Genomic DNA, 25,044 nt, shown 5'->3' with positions numbered 1-25,044 from the left:
ATATTATCAAAGATTGTCCACCTTCAGGAGTTTATCACATTTTTGCTACACACACACAAATGTAAAGACTTTCCAGTCATTTTGCTGACCTAGTTCTTCATGCTTATGCAGTGTAGGAATATATATCTTGGCACATAATATCTTACAATTTTTTTAGTGGAAACAAGAGACCACAATTTCCAGCCCCAACTATTAAACTCAGCAAAATGGCATACTGTAAAAATAAATTTATTTTTTAAAAAAAGACTTGTGGATTTAGGTCAGCCCCACCATACTAACCACCATCATAAGCGCAAGACAACTATTTAAAGCAAGCAGAATCCTCATATTCATCAACAGACTGTAAATTTAAATTTGATACTCTGAGTGTATCATTATCTTACTGGTGCTCCACGATCTCCTGGTTTCCCCGGTTTTCCACTTGGGCCAGCAACTCCTGGAACTCCTGGGGCACCCTGCAGCATAAGAGATGAAAAGTGAATTGTGGAAAACCACAACAACCTAAGTGCTAAAAAATGTGTTATTGTGTTGAGTCCAAAGCACTACTGAAAATGGTTCCTATCGGGGGTTTTTCTGTTAAGTACATATTAGGTTTGAAAACTGTCTTACAGAATAGTTTGTTTCTTCATGGAAATGTGTCCTTTTATATAACAGCACAGTTTAACAGGCATTTCTGAACCTAAAAATGCAGAGTGTGTCTATATGTTTTTGGTTTCAATCTTAATGACAGACTGCTAAAGAAGTACAAAACAGTTTGGCCTTCTAAGTTCATCTAGCAGGTCCGTGATCCCTGTAAAAGTCCAGATCAAGAAGACCATAAAGTCATTCTAGTGATACTAGATAAATATGAAAAAACAAAAGACCAGTATTAGATTATGTGATAAAAGCTCATCTGAACACTCACAAAGGGGCACAAGAAAAATAATCATGGGGGAGCAGGAGCTGCCCAAGTAATACCCTGCCCAGAGACTCCTGTCCCTATGTGTTGTAAATGTGTGATCTGTGTGTGTATACCTAATGGAAATACATCTTCTAACTTGCTTCTCGTTGGAATTGGTAACATTCAGCTCCAGCAACTTGCCTATCTCAGGCTGTCTGATCCAGCATGTTTTTCTCTAACAGCCAGTCTCCTTTCTAGCATGGTCCCACAAAGCACAATGAAGCAGCTTTTTAAGAAAAAACTAATCCTCAAATACTCTTGTCAAAAAACCCCCCTGTATTAAAAGCATTCGTTTCCACCAGTTTACAAGTAATAAGCTGATTGCTTTCAGAAGATCTAGCTATGCATTTAAAGATCATGACTAAAGAACCAGGTAAACTAATTCTTTCCTTATTTACACCGGCAGAAATTGGTTTCGAAACCACTGTTACAAACATTTGTGAATACATGCTTTACGTAGCTGTGCTCACCTTTTACTGAGAGTTTCCCAGACCCATTTAGGATATTAAACAAAGGATCACTGTCATATTTGACAGAAATTGAAAATGTCAATGTAGCTCTCTGTTGGCTCATGTCTCTTAATTCAGAGTATTTCAAAGACAAAATTATATTTACCGCTGGTCCTGGTGGGCCTCTTGGACCTGTGGGACCATCTTTTCCTGTGAAACCCTATTAAAAAAAAAAGCATAATTAGAGATTAATTTAAGATTGTAGCCTGATGAAAATGGCCTTTAAGATTGTATAATTACAATACTCCTGATTACTACTGCCATATATTTTAAAACCAATCCACAACGTAAGTTATAAAATAGTTATCACAACTAATGCTGGAGAAGGCTATGGAACAATGAGCTGTAGACAATTTAGAAGATGTTCAGCTGCTGTTGATTAACTGAGAATTAAATCAATCTTTCTCAACATTTCTAAGAAAAGGAATCATCGTTCTATCCCAGAAGAGCAAGATCTTCCTTTTCACTGTTCTCTCACTCATGGATTAGCTGGAAAATCAGAGGTTTCTGCTTAAATGAAGAGCCATCTCCCTCTCAGATATTTCCCCTGTAAGAAGAGATGCTGAGAAGTCCCATTTCAGTGATCTAACATAGCATTCATAAATTAATGTTGATGGTCCTTGACCCACCAATCCAACATTTGGCAACTGGCTATGACATGGTTGTCTATTTTCACTTCTGGCTATCAACTCCCACTAAAGGATAACTATATATGCATATATCAGCTATTAATTTTGACTGTAAAGGCTTGTAAGAGCCTTTGGCTAATTTTGAGCTAATCTGCACTATAAAGATGGTAAATTGCTTCAGTCATCTCAGAGATGATATTCCACTGTGACAACAAAAGAGATTTACTTAGTTGACTCCAATTAGAAGGAAGGAATTGCAACAACTCCACAACAAGCATGCACTTCACTATGAAGACATTTCAGAATCCTCCATCCAAAGAAAACTTCTTAGCTCCAAATAGTCAAAGGTTTAGGAGCAAACCTGACCTTCACAGTAAGATTGGCACAGACAGATTCTTTACCAATATGACATCTCCCAGGCATTGAGATAAGCAGAGATTCAAGGCAACAGCAACAGAGTGGGGAAGACAGCAGAGCCGAGTTCCTCAGCAGAGCCCCACTAAGCTGCTCTATGGGTGCAGGCATCTGAGAACCCAGTCAGGAAAGGGAGCAGTGCAATTTTTACAGAACCTACTGGCTACCTGTCTTGGGAGGCTACCTTGGGAGGATAAAAGAACTCCTTTTGAAAAAGCATTTGGAAATAGAAAGATATACAAAGAAGCAGGGGAAGGAAAGGGAGGACCACAGAAAACACATTACTTGGTCTTTTAACATAAACTGATGAAACCTTACCCTTTCTCCTGGAGGTCCCACTGGGCCAGGTGGACCAGGTAAACCTGGGGTTCCCTAGAGGGAAAAGGAATGAGAAATTGTATTACTCAGGGTTATAAGGACTAATAAAACAGGTAAGGAATACAAGGCCCTTGGCCCATGAATGACATTATCTGATATATAAATTTAAATCCACAACAACATTTAAAAATCCCCCATCTAGTCTATATATCTCCAGTAAAATTAAGGACAATACAGTAACCAAAGAATATTCATTATGTCACCACATGTGCAGTAAAATGACCTTAGATTACCTAAATTTTGCTGATTATCTAAAAATACCCTAAATTCTTCTCCTCAAAACCTAATCCTAGTTTACAATATAGAAACCTGAAAGTAACTGAAATTTAATATTGCTTTCTTCTTTCAGAACACAGACAGTTAATGTCCCAAGACCACTTGAATTCCAAAAGAAGGAAGTAATTAGGCAACATTGCTGAAGAGGGGTTCCGCAAAGGTTCTGCAACCTTTATTTCAGGAAGACGCTTAACTGCAAGTGGTCAGCAGTTGAGAGACCTTCTTGGGATGCTACCAGTGTACTCTTCACAACTGTCCAAATGGACATTTGGCTTGACTCAGTACAGCTGTTCTTTCACTCTTGCTGTTTTGAATGGTTTACTATTTCCTATATTTCAAATTCCTAAGTATAAGATAATTATGTTTCCAAAACTATTACTTAGGAAGGTATGAGAAGAGCCCATGACTCCTAGTGATGTCAAAGACAGCTGTCCAGCAGCAAACCTGTATCAGGAATAGCGTAAAATGACATTACCTTGTCTAAGCATCAACTTACCGATCGCCCTGGTAGTCCAGGTTGGCCAGCATCACCTTTTATTCCTTGACGACCCTATAATTTTCATAAATGATTGCAAGATATTCTGAATCACAGAATTAATTTGTGTAAAGGGACAGAAAATATTTCCCACAAGACATCTAAATTAAGGAATCCATAACCCAACTACATATTATGGAATAAATCAAGATACATATACCTATTAAATGAAGCAATACTGATCTTCTAACAAACATTTGCAAATGCAGGATGACTGGGTGATATTATATTAAAAACAAGGCAAGTAGACATTTGAAGGGGGCTTCAATTGATAAGAAAGTGAATGGACTTTTGAGTCCATGGCTTATATCACAGCTGATATCAGCTGATATCACATCAGGAAAGCTGTGAGGGGTTACATGTTTTCTTCCAATCTCCTTTATCTTTCTCAGCTGGGGAATGGAGCTGTCTAAACTCACGAAAGGTGAAATCTCGGTCTTTTTAAAGTATCACTAGTTTTCTCTAACCCATAGTCTAAAAGATATTACACACTTCCAGGACACAAGGTGTAGGAGCATGTAAAGAAGCAATGTATTGCCTTTCACAGCTAGCTTGCCTTTCATATACACTACAGCACTGTAGTATAAATGCACAGTCTAAACCCACATGAGCTAAACTTGACAATACAATAGTTATTTTTTACAGCGGCTTCATGGTAATCCAGCATTAAGAACTGTTAGTAACCAAACAATTTGTAAACATAGCCTGCCAATGTGAATCGCAATTGGTATGAAAACTAGGACTCAAAAGTGGTGCTCTAACTTCTTGTGAGCTATTGAGAAAGTCCATGAATGTTGGCATTTTCATTCTTCAGACTTTATCAACTGAATGTGACAAATAAATATATTATTTGTATTCCATGTGCAAAAGGAATGTGTTTGCCCTTTCTTGCTCTTTGGCACCTCTAGAACACCTTGATGAAGTTTTTCCTCCTGGTATACAAAAAAAAGCCTGAAAAGTACCTACACAGGTTAAGAAAATCTTTCTACTTTGTCCTTACAAAGCAGACATGTTGCTAATGTCTATCTTCAAGCACATTTTATTTTCCATTTCCCAAATTACATTACATTACAGACAGAGCAGGTAACCTATTATCAAATGTAAAATAAGACGGGATGCAATCACACACCAATTCTATTTTGTTTTCCATAAACTTTATATTTTGATAAAAGGCTTCACACAAAAAGCTCCCGAATGTATTAAAATTCAAGCTCATCCTAAATAGGAAACATCAGAATTATATTCCTACTTTTTGGGTGATTGCTTATTAAAATGTGGTAAAAGCAGTCTTAATACACACAATGTAAGCAAAGGGTTATGTATGCTATTACTATAAAAAAACAGAATATGGTGAAATTTCATCAGTGCTTTGAAGGCATGTGCATGAAATCGGAAGCAGTATCTTGCTAAAATATGCATGCTATTGCCAAGAAAACCTCCTAGGAATGAAGGGTTGTTCTGTATGACTGGATATAGGTACCCATTTCCTCTCTGAATCTTCAGCGACTGATTTAGGCCAAACAATAGATGTTAGACATGTAGGTCTATGAGAAAGTCTTCAAGTTAATATTTCATGCTTAATTTTCCTGCACCACAGTTTGATGGTTTTGAGTCCTAAAGCTGGAATGCCTAGCAACTCTACAGAAAAGCCATTAAGACTGAAAACAGAGTAGCACAACATACATTACAGTGCTTAGGATCTGTCTCTTCATTGGCATCCCATAAGCACATCTAACATTCAGGACACAAAATGCCGTTGTATTAAGAGACTTGTTTCAGAAATAGACTTGTTTCATAATACTACTGCCCTGCAGGGACCAATGAACATTCAGGCAAAACTGTCACCCTCTTCGCAGGACCATCATCCGCATGGACAGCTCTGGCTCCCCACACGTTCCCACCTGCACCCAAAATGGCCACTCACCGGTTCACCTGGGATTGACAGCCCATTGGGTCCCTGCGGACCTGGCGGACCTTGAGGGCCAGGAGGACCTGTCTCACCACGAGGACCAGGAGGGCCCTTAAAGCAGAAAATTAAAACAAAATTGTGAATGTCAATGCCTTCTGAGATCTGTAACTGCAAAATCCTTTGGGTTAGACACTTAAGGTAAGTCAGAAGCTTGGAGACACCTTTAATACATCAGAACAACTTTAGAAACAGTTATTCAAGTGGCATACTCTTTCATAAGCTATTCTCTGACTCATGTTGGCCAATACATTCCCTCTGGCAGCATGAATTAGAAGCATAGCCATCTCCTCTGTCCAGAGGAGAGAACAATAATGCTGCAGAGTGTGTATCAACACCCTGATGCATGTAATCCCAGTATCCTTATGTGCAGTCAATGCCTTTGACAGACTGTGTATATATAGTCTCAAATAGGTTGGCTGCACATAAATAACATAAAGGCATACTTTCAAGTAAATTTTTCATTTCCATTCTTATCTCAGCATAAAACTAAGCATATAAATTTTCATACAGGTAAACATGTAGTAACATTATTATAGATGCATTAGAGGAAAGATACTTACAGATGAGCCAGTCAAACCCCTTTCACCTCTGGGACCTTTAGCACCTGGACCACCCTAAATTGAATATTCAGAAAGAAAATTCATTTTATACACAGAAAGAAAAGGTACGTAAAACTGGTGTGCATTATGAATTCTCTTTAACAAACTCTTATATGAAATTCCAAAGTTTTGAAGTGTACAGATCACTGCTAAAAAGAGTGCTAGAATAAAAGATGCATGAGGAACTCAGATAAACCACATCAGCTTCAGACTTGCCAATTCAGCTGACAAAAATTATTGTGATTTTTGTCTCTGCAGATATAAACTTCTTCAATTTATATTCATCAAAATCTCTGGATATCTCTCTAGTAGACTACCAGACAATTTAACTGGGCTTCAGATTCCTCATGCAGCAGTTTGACAGCTTCAAAGTAGAAGGACTACTGGGCTGAGCATAACTCCCTTATATTCAAAGCAATTGATAGGAGCATATCCATTCTATAGACTACTATCTCTCCATACAAAAAATTTATTTCCCTTACAGAGTAAAGAATCTTTCCTTGGAGTGAAATCCTGATTTTTTATTTAGGAAAAATATTTGCACAGTCCATTAAAAGTATCTTGTACACGATGTGCAAGACAGCTGAGACTGGGCCAGAGTCTTTCAACCTATCAAACAATGAGGAGCTATTCACAGTGATGATCACATTGGAAATACAGCAAAAGATTATATAAATGTATAGAAGTGGTAGGAGCTGCCTAACTGTGTTTGGAATTAAGATGAAATGGGGACAGACTACTGTGATGTTATGGACATGTTGATAGAAACTATGTCTCTGACTGATCTTTTTTCACAAAACCACAGATCAACACAAAACTATTTCCATAAATCTAAAAATCAGAAACCTCTCTGTTGCAAATAGTTAGAGCTGGTAACTTACAGCTGGTCCAGGAGGTCCTGGAGGTCCCACACTGTCTTGAGTACAGGTACAAGCATTTGGAAGAGCTGGGCACTTTGCTTCATCTCTCTGAAAATTCAATCACAAAAATTACTGTCATTTTAAAGAAAAGTACTCACCGGCAGCATGCTTTTCTAAAACAATAGGAGGAAGATTCTCTATTATCCTGTTTTCAAGTAAAAATAAAACTTACATCTCAACAGTGGTTTCCAAATGTTTCTACAGCACCTTTTATATTTTTTTAGCAAATTTTCTTTGCAAGCTATGCAAGGCACTAATAACACAGGCACAAGTAAAATCAAATTCATACGTAATTTCTGTTGCTCTAATATTTATATGCATTGGACAATCAACTTGAACTGACAAAGAATATACTAGTTATTTTTTGAATGTTAACTCAAGAAGAAATTAAATAGAAAAAAATATATATAGCCATTCCATTCATAATACCTACAATCTGCAATATCACAGAAATTATATCATAATGGACATTTTTTGCACCACTCCTAAGGGGCTCAATTCTAGCATTACAACCTTTTACCCTCAAACACAAAACCTTGAAATGCAGTATTGTTCAGTGGCTGCTCTGACAACTGTGATTTAGGGGTGTTGTCAGTACAAGGTATAAGACCAGCCTAATCTTGGTATTGCTAAATTTCCTATTAATAACATTTTTCTGAATAGCCTCTCTTTCGCTTATACTTACCATTGAGGGAAGATCACAGCATCTGTCTCTGCTAGTCCATACTGGACTGCATACAATGTCAAAATTCTGGATTTCTAACTGTAAAAGAATGGAATACTCTTGAAAGATGAGAGATGTTAATTATGAAATCTATTGACATTATCGTTAAAAATTACTCCTCTATTTCTAAGGCATATAGTGCCTTTGGAAAACTCCACAAAAGAGTATGGCGTAATAAACACTTGAAGAAAAGCACCAAGATCGGTGTTTACAAAGCCATAGTGTTGTCTACTCTCCTATATGGTTCCAAATCATGGGTCATCTACCGGCACCACCTGCGTCTCCTAGAACGCTTCCATCAACGCTGTCTCCGTACAATCCTTAACATCCGCTGGTCTGATTATGTGACTAATACATCTGTACTAGAGCAAGCAGCTGTCACTAGTATTGAGGCCATGCTACTGAGAACGCAGCTGCGATGGGCAGGGCACGTCTCAAGAATGAAGGACCACCGCCTCCCTAAGATCTTGCTCTATGGTGAACTAGCCACTGGCTGCTGCATGAGAGGAGCCCCGAAGAAAAGATACAAGGACTCCCTGAAACAACATCTCAGCCTTGGCCATATTGATCACCATAACTGGTCTACTCTGGCCTCAAATCGGGAGGCCTGGAGACACACCATCTATAATGCAGCTGTCTCCTTCGAGAACACATGCAGGATCACTCTCGAGGAAAAAAGGCAACGCAGAAAGAACCGTATCTTGCAAAATACACCATCTAAGGAGTCTTTCTGCTGCGCCTTTTGCAATCGGACATGTCTGTCACGTATTGGCCTCATAAGCCACCAGCGTGCCTGTAGCAAAAGTGGATAGTGCCTTCCCAAATCTTCGTTCGCGAAGCCTAGCCATGAGATGAATGATGACTCCTCTATTTCTAACGAGGTTAACATCATTCATACTTTCACTTCTTCTTTTGACACTGACATAAAAAGGATTTAAAAATAATAAAAAATTTAAAACCAAACCTACATAAGGCTACAAGAACTTCAAATACTGATGCTTGCTCTTGTTCTGGGACAAAAGATAACCAAATAATGTGACTCAAGAAATATTTTGCAATGCTTAATGAATAATACCAATGAATTTCTACATCAGCTGAGTGCCTGTAGAGTTCAGCATGAAATCTGGCTGAAAAACTTCTGGACCAGCTCTGAAGACTGCAGTCCTTGGGTCATATATTAATTCAGATTCACGAACAGAACTTTTCACTCACATTAGCAGTAAAAGGTTTTTCAGAAAGGCTGAAATGGGGATCTTAGGTAGACTGTAAGATCCTCAGCTGGTAGGGTTTGCACACATGGGTCAGACTGCAGACTTAAGTCTTCTAAGCCCAGGTAATAGTATCAATTACATATTATTACACATTAAGTATATATTAGGATAACTGATGCAACCTTCATAGCAGCAGCCACTTTTTCATTACAGGCTTATAGATCATAAAGTCATTGGGGATTTCTCTGATCACACAGTAGAACACTCACCACAGGACATGTCAGAATTTAAACCTGTTCATTAGAGAATGTCTTTTAGGAATAAAAATTCTTCTATAAAAAATGTTCAGTGATAGAGAATCCACAGTAAATGCACTTCCTGATTAACTGCTCTCTCTATTGACAGACAAACATTCCTGCTCTTGTTTGAATTTACCTGACTGCTTTATACTTGACTGGTTGTTTGAATTTATCTGACTGCTTTTATACCTGAAATACTTTCAGCTATTTGATTTTTGTTCTTGCAATTCTGCTGGAACGAGAAGTTATCAAGACCAAACTTCTCAGTTAAGTATATTAGGTCTTACAGTACAGACACTTAGAAGCTTTGGGTGTAACACTCGTTTCTTAGCGATCCTTAATCTATAATCTCTTTCCTCAGAAAATTTCAAGGGTTCACATTAATGAATGGATTCATATTGATCGCTTACTGTTGCTGATCTTCGGTCGCCTTTTAGAAGTTTCCCAAGTATTTCATAGCCATCAGTTGTGATGTTCCCAGCCTCCTTAATTGGTTTTTCCAGTATTTCACTGCAGTCAATGTAAATCTTAACATTTGATGAAGTTACAACAACATGGACCTGAAAAAAGTTAAGCATAATAGTTAAAAAAGGGACATAAGCATAAGAGTATTTCACTGATTAGGTAGTAGTTTGAAAGTTTCTTCCTAGTAAACCTGCTTTAATTTCAACTGGTGGAAAAATTCAAACTCAAGGAAAGTCTATGGTATAAATACCTTCTTTAGAATGTGTTGAAGGTCAATAAGATGAATACACAAGCACAGTAAAGAAATAGTGTTTAATGTAATAGTTGAACTATAATTAGCTATTTAAAAAGCTTGCCTGAAAATTGCTTTAAGATGGCATAGAAGTAAAAAATAAAAGAATTTTTGAGAAGAATTGAATATAAGCATTTCTTGTCCTCCTCTGATGTCTGGGACCACACAAGAGGTTTATGAGTCTGTGATTGCCCACGGGCTAATAGACTCTGCCTGTAGCTCAGAGAGTAGATTGTTTCAGATCCAAAGATCCAGGGTTCAATTTCCACAGATGACTCAACCAGAGGCATTAGCTGCATTGAGATACAGGAAGTGACCAGAGAAGCCTGCCCAGAACAAGACAAAATAATGGAAGATGCAAGAGAGAAATTTCCATGAGAGAAATATGGCTACAAAAACATATGCTAAAATAAGGAGAAACAAGGAAGAAGAGGAAGAGATTAATTATAGGAAATAGGGGAAATTTAGGAGGGAGAAAAGAATGACTGCAATACAGAGAGTACGTTTACCAGGAGAAGAGAATGAAATGCTTATGGGAAACACAGCAAACCTTACAGAGAGGAGCAAACAAAATCTAAGCAAATATTATCTTTCCAAAAACGTATAGTATGTATGGCAAACATTAACATATGTGAATTTTCTACATTTCTGTGAAAACAGAAAACATTCAGGAGACTCAAGGAAACAAAAAAGGGTCTGGCATTTTAGCACATGCAGTTGATGGAAGGTCATCTTAAGGCAACAAAGTTTTCAGGGGCTTTATATACCTTAAATACTGCATATATTTTACATACATCATTATAACATCTACGTAATTGTTAAAATATCAATACATTAAGATCAGCAGTAAAGAATCCCTGACATAGGCATTTATGTTTTAATGCTTCTGTCATCTCAGTACATAATCCTTCAGAAACATACTGTTATTTGATTACTGCTTTAAAAATTGGCATAAAAGTGAAAGAGAGATTTCCTTAAATGTCCTGAGTCAACAAGTGCCTGAACATTCCCCTGAGAATTTGTTCTTCTTTTTCCCTATTAAATATTTTTCCATGCAGAGTTGCCTCCAAGGCATCAGCATAGCTTACCTAAAACTCTTTTAAAATTATGTGCTTATGTTTTATATACAAGTGAATTTTTTTTATTAGTATTCTCAACAATGTTCCTTGAGCAAATAATTAAAAAATAATGGAAAGATAACTGAGTATGTCCAAAGTATAATCTGGTATTACATGCCAAAATTTCCATAAAATAAAATAAGTGCTACGCCAAAAATTTAAATTCATTATAATTTATACATCATATACTCAGTCATGTGATTGTATGACTAAATTTTACAGGTTAATTAATGCATCATCCAGCTTAAACTCATCACAGATGTAATTTACTAGTTCTGAAAGGTACCTAACAGGCAAGGCCTTCTACTGGAGTGTTAAGCATTTGTCACAATTTCAATAAAGTAAAAGACATTGCATAGCAAAAGGATATTACTGTATTTTTATCTGCACGCAAAACTTAGAAGAGGTGAATCTATATCAGAATGCTGAATGAGACCATCAACTTGAAAATGTTCAAACAGGAATAACTGCTGAGCATTGCCCATCCATCCAAATAAGAACAGATACCAGCAATCAAAAATAAGCAGAGCTCTCCCAAGTCATTGACTCAGTCGGCTAACCACTGATTTAATGTCAGATTTGAATTCCAGCCTAAATCTCATGGCCCAGGCATAAATGTAATACAATGAGGCATCCCGTCATTACAGCAAATAAAACATCTCTATATTCAAGCCTGCTACATTTTGTCTTCAACATTTTCTAACACACCAACATACAGAATCAGTTCTGACCATTTCATTCATGAGATTTTAGGAAAGAAAACATACTTTAATCTTTCTCTCTGGACACCTTGTAAGCTAAAGTTTGATGGTGTTCTGATCTACTGCTAAGGGAATCATATCAGTAAGCTAAGCAAACTAATTTCCATATGTATATCAGCAGAAAGACATACACTCATTATCAAATTTTGTGTGACTACTGCAAAATGGTAAGTTAAAAGGAAGTCTAGCATGGTAAGAATAAGAAAGAAGAAGTTGTATGTCTGTCCAAAACATCAGTTATAAACTTAATGACTGTCTCAGGCAGTCAGATTTTTTCCTATGGGACTTGCCAGATTCAACAGCTTTCACCATAGCTGTGCTACAGAGAGTGTTCAAGTATGCCAAAGTAAATTTCCCTACAGTTAGGTTTAGTTAACTGCATTTCACCGAATAAGCCACTAAGTCATCAAAAGAAAACCACAAAAATGTTTGATATTTTGGAAAACAAACTTCTTGCATTGTAAAGGTTTGCTATTTCTTTGAAACTGGATGGTAGGAGAAATTGCAGAAGTACCTTCAGGAATGTGTTAGTCTTACTTTCCTTCCTTCATCCAGCTGAAACTACTGTGATCCGTTATTAGGAGCTAATCAACATGGCAGATACATAAGTCTTTCCCAGCACGTGAGCTGGGGAAGCCCATGATGCCATCATTTACAACCTGACTCAGATAGCAATGTCAGTAATCATCCTGGAGAGAATCCAGAGAAATAAGCTTAGCTACATGATGAAAACATCCCAAATACCAGTCCATTAGCAAATTTGCAGATGACACCAAGTTGGGGTTAGGGGAGTGTTGATCTGCTGGAAGGCAGGAAGGCTCTTCAGAGGGACCTGGACAAGCTGGAGAGATGGGCTGATTCCAATGGGATGAGGTTCAACAAGGCCAAGTGCCCGGTCCTCCACTTTGGCCACAATGGCCCCCTGCAGCCCTACAGGCTGGGCACAGAGTGGCTGGAGAGCAGCCAGGCAGAAAGGGACCTGGGAGTTTGGATTGACGGGAAGCTGAACACGAGCCAGCAGTGTGGCCAGGTGGCCAAGAAGGCCAATGGCATCCTGGCCTGTGTCAGGAACAGTGTAGCCAGCAGGTCTAGGGAAGTGATTCTTCCCCTGTACTCAGTGCTGGTGAGGCCACACCTGGAGTACTGTGCCCAGTTCTGGGCCCCTCAGTTTGGGAAGGATATTGAGGTGCTGGAGCAGGTCCAGAAAAGGGCAACAAGGCTGGTAAAGGGACTCGAGCACAAGCCCTATGAGGAGAGGCTGAGGGAGCTGCGGTTGTTTAGTCTGGAGAAGAGGAGGCTCAGGGGAGACCTCATCACTCTCTACAACTCCCTGAAAGGAGGTTGTAGCCAGGTGGGGGTTGGTCTCTTCTCCCAGGCAACCAGCAGTAGGACAAGAGGGCACAATCTTAAGTTGTGCCAGGGCAGGTTTAGGTTGAATATTAGGAAAAATTTTTTACAGAGAGAGTAATCAGACATTGGAATGGGCTGCCCAGGGAGATGGTGCACCATCCCTGGAGGTTTTTAAGATGAGACTGGATGTGGCACTGAGTGCCACGGTCCAGTAACCACGGTGATGTTGGATCAAGGGTTGGACTTGATGATCTTGGAGGTCTTTTCCAACCCGGTTGATTCTACGATTCTATCATTCTTTAAATCAAAGCTCCTCCAGCTACTTTAAATACTATCAAAATCTGAACTTTTAATTCCTTTCTGGGGAAAAAAGAAGGGGAATGGCTCACTAAATAAGTGAGACATTTTTGCTGAAGAAATAGTCCCATAAGCTAGAATTCATAGTTCCAGAGCTTTAAGATAATTTGCAAATGGATGTTATTCTCGTACATCGTTTGGCATCTTAAGCTAACTTTCTGTTCATATGTATTAGTGTATTTAATTACTAAAATAATAAAAAATTGTTCGCACACAGATCCGTTATTCTGGATTTTTACTTTCCCTGTAATTGTTTTTCATTAGCAAGTGTAACAAACAATTTTACATTACTGCTAGTATTTCTAGCATCTAACAGGGGTTACAGGTTATACCCTATTTGCTCTGATAAATGAGCAGAGCTTCACTGTAAGTGCTGCCAGACAATTCTGCTCAACTCTAGCACATTTAGAGAAACTACAAGGGAAAATGTGATTCTAAACATCAATAAAATTAGCAGCAGACACTTAAAACAGACTGCTGGCAGTATAGCACATAGAGAGCTCCACACCACTGACCTGAAGAAGGGGAGTATCAACTCTCACACTGATATGTAAAATGAGGCATGCTACATATTGCTCTGTGTCTAAACAGTACTTCTTGTTGATGACTCAAAAAACAATATATATCCTAGCCTATACTGACAGCTTTTCTCACGTCGATAGATTTATACATTTCCTTAAAATTCAGTTGTCCTACTAAAAAAAAAAAAAAAAAAAGACAAAATGCCAAATGTCAAGGACAAATTAAAGGCTGCTTAATGTAGTTGTGATCCAAAGCTAATTGTAACTATCAGTTACAAAATCAGTGACTTAAATAATTCTTCATATATGCAAAAATAATTAGGCATTAAATAAATTCTAAAGAATAGTTGGATATAACATAGAACCAGTCTGGGAAATTATCCTCTGTCAAATTCTGAGGAAATCACTAGCTTTTATAGTACTGTGTGATTTCCGTAATGCTCTGTGTTTTAAACAGATGAAGTCACAAAACATCATAATGCTGGCACCAGCTATCTTTCCCTGCTATCAGCCAAAGAGAGCTCAGTTGAAAATGTGGCCTCCAGTATCTGGAAGTTGACAGAGGCAACCCCTTATCAGTATCCTCAAAGGAATGCTGCAAGTCACTAGTCATAAAGAAAACAAATGCTATACTCCATCCATAATTAGTCATCCGATGAAAACTAAACTAAACAGAAGGGAGATAAATGAAAACATGAGAACGTGCATTTCAGCTGACCAAAAGTGTTGCAATTGCAACTCACTTTCTTGCCCTAAACATATATACTTAACAAGCAAGAAAATATTTTTAAATTATTTTTAGATATATGTGTAGCCTGACACCCAAACACTTGGGTTAGTAGAGGTAGGGAAGCAGGATCAAATTTTCATAATTCCATGCACAAGTTTAGAAAAGCAAGCACAAAACTATCACAATTGAAGGCAGATGCAGTAACATCCAAGGATTTCACTAGCCATTCTGACAATTCAAAAAAAACATAAGTTCCATTCTAATTCATAAACAGATCTCTTATGGGCTCTCTTTCATTATCATTGCTTCCTCAGTTAACATGACAACAGAATAGTTTAGGCCCAATGAATTTAAGCCAAAAACATATGAATTCACATTCATACATACAAAATACATGTATTATATTTGATAAACATAAGAATCTTCTTCAATATGTTATTCGCCTCCCAACATTGGTTCCTACTCACTTTCTTTGGCTACATCTTCCTCTTCTCTGAATGATTTCAAATCACAACACACACCCCCCAATCTTTTGTCACCAGAACTTCCTTTCCTTTTTTTGTTCAAGTTTATCTTTTATTCTCCCTCTTTCATGTGGCAGGAACCAGGATACGATTCCTTGTTCAGATGTATCCCTTCACTTACAAATTGAACAAATTCTTGACAAATTCTTGACAAATATCTTACATTGGTTCAAAGGAAAGCTATAACTTCAGAGATCTTGTTTTACATGTCCCTATGTCAACTTAAAGTACTATCCAAGGAATAGATATAACTGGCAGTAACTTCTGCTTAGTTGTCTTTTATTTCAAAGAACAGCACTTCAGAAAGAAACATTTGTAATTTCAATCCTTTACCTTATGGAAGCTTCCGTAAAAGATTTTCTTTACTTCTTCATTATCAAAAGTTACAGTTTGAACCTCTCCCCGTGTATCCTTGTTAAAGAATGACAGCACTTTGTTGCCAGCTGCAATAAATGAAAATAACATATTTCATTTCACATGTACTACTGAAACTACCCTCCTAAGATACACTTATAGATATCTAGTTTATCCCTCAGTTGGGTAAACACAGATCATAGGTGGTCTTAATGACCTGTAAGTACATAGATATACTTTCCTTTGATTTTACAGTTCATACCAAAATTGAAATGTAGCTTAGATTAATTATTCTTAGTTGAATAATAGATGCACAAAGTTTAAAAAAAACTCTTAAACCAAAAAATATATAATCCTTTTATCACATAGAAATGCTTTGGGGTTGGAAATATTTGGGAAGAATGCATACAAAGTAACATAACATATAACTTCTCTATGCAATAAATAGAATCATCCTTACGATCAAGTACAACTCCAACTTGAGGTTTGTAATCTCTGTCTGTAATCTGCCAAATTGAAAAAGGCTCATTGGGGGATTCAGGCAGGAGACGGAATAACAGAATGATAGTGTATGCCTGCGGCAATCCCTCTGGGTGAATCTCTCTGTTAAAAAAATATGAAGATATTTTTTCACTTGGAAGCACGTAAGGAAAATAAGATCTTCATAATCTGCTCTTTTTTCAAAGAAAAGACACAAGAGTAACAGGGAAACCACAGCGTTCAATGGAACAGAATATTTTAACTACACTTTCAAACAGAAAATACTGTTGTGATAGAAAAACATTATGTGATTTACTAAGATGAACTCACAGCCTGTCTTCTGTTGGTCCCGGCACCAATATAGAGGAAGCCGAAATATGACCAAGAACTCTTGATTCTTGTGGCAAGATTCTGTATAAACTGCACATGTTTTAAATTCCTCGATGATAAGTACAGAAAAAAAGACCACACTTTTTACATCTGGTCTGTTTCAGTCAGGCAACAGCACTTAACTACTGCTGCCTTTCAGGCATAGATACAGTAAAGGAGATATTCAATGTCTTCTCTGCAATTAGTGATGCATTTGGGCTCCAGCTCATTCTTTAGTGGTTCAGGTTTAAATTTGTGATATTTGAACTGTTAGACAATAAAGAAGCAAAGAGATAAAAGTAAATAAAACCATGCTTGAAATGATCTCCAGTATTTTCTAAAGGGGAAGGGAGGGAATGCAGTAAAGGATCTCTAAGAAAGGAGGTGGCTACTGCTTCTCCTTAACTATTATAATGGAGCTCAGGGTGCGATTTGGCTACATGAACATGAACTTAAAAATCTTAAAATGAAGAGAGGACCTCCTTTGTATATTAGGCAAAGCTTATGTACCCATACAACTATAGACACTGCAATAAAAATGTATCACTAAGTCAACAACACTACACAGCACAGTGCAAGAATGCAAGTATTAATGTAGATATAGCAACACAAGTTATAACCCAGATAACAAGTTCTTTCAGATATGGAAACAACTATGCCACTAGGATCAGTATGCTTTTATTGCTTTGCTGACTCAGTCTAAAGTGAGTTTTATTTTCTGGATTCTCATGAAAAATAAGTGCCCAGAATACTCTGGCAAGTCCTCCACCTCTTATAGCAGATATTAGACTATGTATCACATCATTCTAAAAAAAATGAAATAAAGAGGAAGTCTGTCTTTTTATTGTCTTTTCATGAGCTGATCCTGCTAAATGCAAGGTCTATCTTAACACATAATTGGGATTATCTGTACTTCCCTAGATTGTAAAAATCCAGTCTGTCAGAGAACTATCACCCCTATAGCTATTAACGCATGCCAATGAACTCAAAAGTCCTCAAGTCCTCCCCTTTTAAAGTTGTGATCTGAGAAGGCTGGCAAAAAGAAATTATTTCTTCATAAACCTCAGCTCCTGTGCTTGTGATCTGATCTTTACCCAATTCTGACAGAATTTCAGAAGGTTTCAAAGGTTTCTGTGAAAAGAAGACTAAATTTTCTTAAATTTAATAGGAACAATGGGCTATCTTTAGGCATCTCCTATGACTCAGAATAACCTTTTTTGAAAGTTACTTAAATAAATGGGAGAGAAACAAATGTAAAAAAAAAAAAAAAAAAAAAAGAAGAGAAGAGAGAGGTACTGTTCCCCTCTTAGTAAAACCAACTCCTAAGTTTTTTTGTTCTTTGTGAAAAAAATGTTGGCCAGACTGACCATATATTACCCACCCATAACCAAGCTCTAAAACCACAGGCTCTTGAAAACTCCACTTCATTTGCCAAATAAGGCAAGTCAAGTAGAGGAGAAACTACCCTAAATCAGTGGCATCAGCGTGCTGCCTACTGCAGCAGGAACAACGCTTCTGAAAAAAGTGATGCTTATCCCACCATACTGAAACCATTTCTCTCTGGCAATGGAGAGCTTCTTGTACTAAGAAGGCTGTTGTTCAACTGTCTAAGTATAAACTGTGGATTATATGCAACTCAAATGGTTAAGAAGCATAATCTCAAAGAACAATGAACAACCGGATTAATAATGAACTGTGACTGCAATGGAAGGAATAGATTAGCATTTAATGAGAACAATGATAGATATTCTTTGTCTTGGTGTTCAGTAAAAACATCAAATTAACACATCTTCCATAAAACACTAATGCTATTATCTAAAAACTGTTAATCCTTTCCCATCCACTCACCCTAATTATGAATCTTTCAAGTTTACTTACCGTATTGGCTGGCTGACAAAGGCATTTTTGTGGAGTCTATATGCTACATAGCTTGGGAAAGAGCCTGATTCCAGTGATACACCTTGTACGGAAGCAAAATGCTTCTCTGTTAGATTATATGATTCCAGCATCTTGAAACCTTTAAGTCCAGAGAGAAAATAAAAAACAGAAACATTGTAGAGCTGTACAAGATGCAAATGAACTTATGCCAAAATATTAGACAGTTGCTTACCAGGTGAAGTGTATCCCTCCAAGTAAATAAGGGGACAAGCTGAAAGACATGAAACAACACATAATTCAAAACTACAAAACCTAACATGATATGAACATACATATACTTCAGAAAGTTTTGTTACCGACAAGTCTATGCTATTGTTAATTATGAGTCAAATTTTGTTACATTTGTCATACTGTGTCCTGTGCTGTGGTAGATGCGCTGTCAAATTCTTTACTCATCATTTTTAGTAGATTATTTCTACTGTGAAAAATTGTATGGAACAAGAAATGAAACCACAAATATTTTAAGAGTATAATTCATAAGAAGAAAGGAGGACAATGACACAGTCTTTCCATGAATATTTAAGGCATGAGTCGAGCTGCATAATAGCTGTCAGATTCACAAGGAAAAACTGCATATTTATGTAGCTCCTCAGAAGCCAGCAGATGAGGCAGTTAGAGAGCACACAGTTGCACATGACAGGCCTGAGAATTTCTTATTTTTGCCATAGAAGGATTTCACTTGAGTAAACAACTCAACTGTAGATAGTTTTAAAACAGCATCACACAGTGTAGCTTTACTTCTTTAGCAACCTATCCCAGTAGTAAGTAAGAGATCTGTTGTGCCCTCCAGTTCACATCAGGCATCATTCTACTTCTTAAAGAGCAGAAGTTGTTAATCTCTTTTTGTTTACCAGTACTTTTGAAATACAAGGCAAGATTACATAAAATACAATACCTACTTCAAAATTTTAAAAAAGTAATTTGCTCCCTTAAACTATGTCCAATTATTATGAAATATAACTTTTTTATATGAACATTTCTTTTGATGTACCTTAAATGGGATGGCAACTTGTATTGGGTTTGCATGACAAGGTTTTGCTAGTGGGGGAACTACAGGGGTGATTTCTGTGAGAAGCTGCCAGAAGTTTACCCTGTGTCCCACAGAGACAGTTCCATCTGGCTCCAAGACGGACCTGCCACTGGCCAAGGCTGAGCCCATCAGCAGTGGTGGTAGCAACTGGGGAATAACAGACTTAACAAGGGGCAAGGGGGAGGGGGATGGGGCATGTATGTGTAGCAATGGCACAACAACCTGCAACCGGAGAGAGGAGTGAGAATACGTGAGAGAACCAACTCTGCCAGGCACTGGAGCAGAGATTCCCCTGCATTCCTGGTCTTCCCTGTGGTGAAGGCTATGGTGATGCAGACTGTCCTCCTGCAGCCCATGGAAGTCTACAGGGAGCAGATATCTACTTGCAGCCACTGGAGGAGCCCATGCTGGAGCAGGTTCCTGGAAGGACCTGTGGCCCCATCGAGAGAGGAGCCCACCTTGGAGCAGTTTTGCTGGTAGGACAGTTTTGCTGGTGTGCAATCATGAGGGACACACTGTGAAGAACTGCAGCTGAGGGGAAGGAGCCATGTTGACAAGTTCTTGGAGGACTATCTCCCATGGGAGGGACCCCACACTGGAACAGGGGAAGAATGCAAAGAGTTCTCCCCATGAGGAGGAAGGAGCAACAGGGAAATCATGCGATCAACTGACCGTAGCTTCCATTCTCTGTCCCCCTGGGCTGCTGGGGGTGAGGAGATAGAGAGAATTGGGAGTAAAGTTAACCCCAGAAAGAAGGGAGCAGTGGAGGGAATGTGTTTTAATACTTGATTTTATTTCTCATTATCCTACTCTGATTTCATTGGCAATAAATTAGTAACTTCCCCAAGTCGAGTTTGTTTTGCCCAATGACAGTAACGAGTGAGTGATTGCTCTCTGTCCTTATCTTGACCCAGTCTTTTGTTATATTTTCTCTCCCCTGTCCAGCTGAGGAGGGGAGTGACAGAGCAGCTTTGGTGGGCAACAGGTGTCCGCCCAAGGTCAACCTGCAACTCAATTGTAGCAGCACATAAGCAAAATTCATTTGGGAACAGGAAAACCAATGTCTTCTACTCACTTGAGGTAGCTGTCTCACACACAAAGGTGACAAGGTTATCTTGAATCTTTTCAAAGGCATCAAAGTCATCAACAATAAATACATGACGCTCACTGGGCTTGCTGGCAATCTTGGCCAGCTCATTGTAATCTACATCAGCCACACCAACCACAAAGACACTGAAGCCTGTAAAAATAACTCTTGTTACTTGAAATGTAGTAAATATACATTACCATTTTTCAGGTCAATATTTCACAAACCATCTCTATCACTGATTTCTCAGGATCTACCTATCAGCATACATTCTGGATATCCTTTCACCCCTGTCAAGCTCAGAAAGGCTTAGACTGGTTTTTGCATCTTTGTTTCAAAACTTTCTCCTCCTTTTTTGAGGGGGCATTATCCAATCTCATACAGCCTTGGCTACATAGTCTCCTCACTCTTTAATGCAATATGTACAGTTCTCTCAACCCTATATTATCTTAAATCTGCTCTGTGGCCAAAATCTCTGTAAAGACTATTAGTTATCCAGTTGTCTATCTGTTGCCATCTACTGCATTTCATGTTTCTTAGTTTCTCTTTCACTTTCTTGAGGTAGTATTCCCCTCACCAATTTTTACTTTCCAAGTTAACAAGTCTAGGCTACTTGTCTAGTCTTTATTTAGACAGACATGGGCAGATTCAGAATGCAATTCATCTCACCTCCCTATGATGCTGAATTCAAGACAGGAAAAGTCATTGTCTGCAGATGTCTATCTGTTGTTCTCTTCACTAACCATAAAAGGATCCTACATGATGACTTCAGACTAGACATTTAGCTTTTAGATATCTTAAGTCAAAGGAAGAGAATCCAGACCCTAGAATTCAATCATATCACCAAGTGTAAATTTCATTCATGAGAAACTGCACAGACAGTGGGCTGGTTGAAGGCTGAAAGAACTCACATTTATTCCAAATGATAAAGATATTTTTATTTGTATCTTTATTTTTTGAAAAATAAGATAATTATTCCTCTGTATCCAATTGTGGTGAAGCTTTGGCTGAAACACTCTGTCCAGCTTTAAGCACGACATTTAAGATGTGTAGAAACCAAAGTAGAGAGGAGAGTAAAAGTGATAAGAGGTTTGAAAAACTTGATCAAAAGGAGGTTGAAGGAAATGGGTTTGTTTAGGCTAGAAAAGAGAGTTCAGAAAGAGGAAATGACAACAGGTTTCAAATATGATGGCCTGTTACAGTGGACAGTGATCAACTGTTTCCTGGTTAACTAGGTAAATGAAGACAATAATTTCACTAGCCTGAAGAAAGACTTAGATGAAAGGCAAGGCAAAGCTCTCCTACTACTAGGGTAGTTAAGCATTGAAGCAGATTGTCCAGGGAGACTGTAGAAAACATCTAGACAGAGCTAATCCCTTCAGATCACAAAGACAGAGAAAATGATCACTTGTGGTTTACATGCATATTCCAATAAGGAAGTACATCTCCCTGCTCAGGGATCAGGACTCGACATGGTTCATGCACTGCAATGCAAAATGCTGGGTGCAGGGACAGGAACAGATGATTTCACTCACATAAGCCACATTCAGCAAATCTAAAGAGGAAGCACAATGCTTTTCAGCTCAAAAGGCAGTAAGCGAGTCCATTCAGACCCAGCTCCATCAAAAGCAGTTACTTTAACTGGAGATCTACTGGTTTATACCAGATAAAACATAAATCTTAAAAAAAACCACTAGGTCCATTAAATCGTAAACTCTAGAATGCAGTACAGTTCCCAATGATCCCTGGGGTTCACACACAAAGAAGAGAAAGAAGTAACTAAAAGCCACATCTTTGAAATGATATGCATGAGGAATTACTTTGGGAAGCCACATCCTCCCCCAGAAAGAAAGCTTTAGAAAGAAAAAGTAAGTCTGGTCAACAGCGTGCGAATTCTATTAATAGTTTTGAGTTTTTCACAAATATTCAGCATACATTTCTGAGTCCATAAAAGATGAGTGAATGATGACCAGATAATTGAAGCAATATGGAAATGAAATAGCCAGATACTGTGAATTGCTTACCAGAGTGCTGAATGACCGTCGCTGCTTTCCTCACCTCATCCTGAGACCGACCATCTGTGACAACAACCAGTACCTTGGGAACACCTCGCCTCATGCCACTCTCCCAAGTCAAAACCTTTTCTTTGATAAATGTTAGGGCTTTGCCTGCAAAGTGTACAATAAACAAGGAATCATCCATATTATCCACAAGAGAAGAAATCTCTACTTACTTTTTAAGGGCAATAGCTAAACCACAACAGAAAAACCTAATTCTTCAGCATGCCATATTAGGATTAATGAGGGCAGTTTCTGAAACATTTATCTTTAAGGAATATATAATTACAGCCCAAATTACCATGTCACTTGTGTTTCCCCTCTGGTATCTGAATATTTTTGAATGATAGGCTCCCAGGGCCTGGGCTCTTGTCATCAAATGTATTCAGTTTAAATTCAGATTTTGCCTCATCATGTATTGCACAATGAAACCTGAAAGGAATATATCACAGTGTTGAGTCTTGTACCTCCAAATCAGACCAAACTTCTACATTTAAATATTTACTCGTGGTATAGTACTAAGCATTAATAATTGAAAATCTCTTTTCAAATATGTATGTCTATACACACACATATTCATGTACACAGCACAGCAATGTGCACACAATCCTTTCTGCTCTCTTTCTTTCCTTCTCTCTTTCTCTTTCTCTCTTTCTCTCTTTTTTCTCTCTTTCTCTCTTTCTTCTCTTCTCTCTTTTTTCTCTTTCTCTCTTTCTCTCTTCTCTCTTCTCTCTTTCTCTCTTTCTTCTCTTCTCTCTTCTCTTTCTCTCTTTTTTCTCTTCTCTCTTTCTCTTTCTCTCTTTCTCTCTTTTTTCTCTCTTTCTCTCTTTCTTCTCTTCTCTCTTTCTCTTTCTCTCTTTCTTCTCTTCTCTCTTTCTCTTTCTCTCTTTTTTCTCTTCTCTCTTTCTCTTTCTCTCTTTTTTCTCTTCTCTCTTTCTCTTTCTCTCTTTTTTCTCTTCTCTCTTTCTCTTTCTCTCTTTCTCTCTTTTTTTCTTCTCTTTCTTTCTTTCTCTCTTTTCTCTTTCTCTTTCTTTCTCTGTCTTTCTTTCTTTCTCTCTCTCTTTCTATTTTTTTCTTTCTTTCTCTTTCATTCTCTCTTTCTTTCGTTCTCTCTCTCTTTCTTTCTTTCCTGGTCACCACAGAGAACAGATCAGTGCCTGCCCCTCCTCTTCTCCTCAAAAGGAAGTTGTAACTGCAATGAGATCTCCCCTCAGTCTCCTGCTCTCCAGGCTGGACAGACCAAGTGACCTCAGTCACTCCTTATACAGCTTCCCCTCAAGGCCTTTCACCGTCTTTGTTGCCCTTCTTTGGATGCTCTCTAAGAGCTTAATATCTTTCTTATATTGCAGCACCCAAAACTTTTGTATTTCAGAATATTAACCTTTCAAAATAGACTGGATTTCCTTTGTATTTACAAAACAACCAATATATTTAATAAATAATAGACATGCACACCCATATACATGTGCTGTACAACAATCTAATACAAAAAAAAAAAATGACACCATTCTGAAAGAAAGTAAAAATCAGATGTGACTGTAGTGATTCAGCTTCACATTCAATTTCCCTCCAAAATGTACCCAGTTGAAATAACAAACCTACCTGGATTCCAGCAGGATTAATCAAGTCAAAGGCTCCTACTGTATTAAAAACAAATTTCACTACTTTGTTGAAGTTATCATCACCAATACTCCAGGAAGCATCAGTCAAGAACACTATGTCTGCTTTGGCACCTCTGCATACTGAAAGATGAAAAAAGGAAGTCTTAAAACAAATCAACCATATCATCATAAAATAAAGATCATTACTTCAAAATCTGAAAATTCAAGAATGACCAATATTCACCAAATGCCTACCACCACACAGTCAACCTGGCAGATGACTAATGTTCAACTCAAAAACATTTATTAAAATATTTCAAAGCAAAGTTCAAGAAATGAGGAAGAGCTCAAGAATAAAATACAAATGTTTTCAATTACATTTTTTTTGAGCAGCTACTATAAAACATAAATTGTCTGCTGAGAGCAGCTAATCTCACAGACTTGCTGCAGAGCTATAGAATATAAATGATTTTTTTCCGCAAATCTTTGAACCTTGCTGTTCTAAACGAGGAAATGTTGAAGTCTAGTAAAGCTCTAGAACAAAGGGATGGCATTAGGAAAGGTTTCAAACTTCATTTTCCTAAAATGCTGTACTAGTTTTGAATCT

At 37.8% G+C, this 25,044-nt stretch overlaps 1 protein-coding gene across 1 annotated transcript in view; it reads right to left on the bottom strand.

The window, feature by feature from the left end:
- Positions 1-25,044, bottom strand: part of COL12A1 (collagen type XII alpha 1 chain) — a 100,752-nt gene that overhangs the window by 12,118 nt on the left and 63,590 nt on the right. The window contains 17 exon segments of the mRNA XM_032681271.1: positions 384-455; positions 1,556-1,609; positions 2,811-2,864; positions 3,643-3,696; positions 5,606-5,701; positions 6,211-6,264; positions 7,131-7,217; positions 7,855-7,932; positions 9,814-9,963; positions 15,855-15,964; positions 16,336-16,478; positions 18,603-18,741; positions 18,835-18,873; positions 20,768-20,932; positions 22,804-22,947; positions 23,138-23,268; positions 24,431-24,578. Of these exon segments, the coding sequence (XP_032537162.1) occupies positions 384-455; positions 1,556-1,609; positions 2,811-2,864; positions 3,643-3,696; positions 5,606-5,701; positions 6,211-6,264; positions 7,131-7,217; positions 7,855-7,932; positions 9,814-9,963; positions 15,855-15,964; positions 16,336-16,478; positions 18,603-18,741; positions 18,835-18,873; positions 20,768-20,932; positions 22,804-22,947; positions 23,138-23,268; positions 24,431-24,578 (1,718 nt within the window).

Source organism: Chiroxiphia lanceolata, chromosome 3, assembly GCF_009829145.1.
Source record: "Chiroxiphia lanceolata isolate bChiLan1 chromosome 3, bChiLan1.pri, whole genome shotgun sequence".
In the NCBI taxonomy this organism is placed as follows: domain Eukaryota; kingdom Metazoa; phylum Chordata; class Aves; order Passeriformes; family Pipridae; genus Chiroxiphia; species Chiroxiphia lanceolata.
Note: the sequence above shows the minus strand (reverse complement) of the source record. Positions and strands in the feature narration are given on the sequence as shown.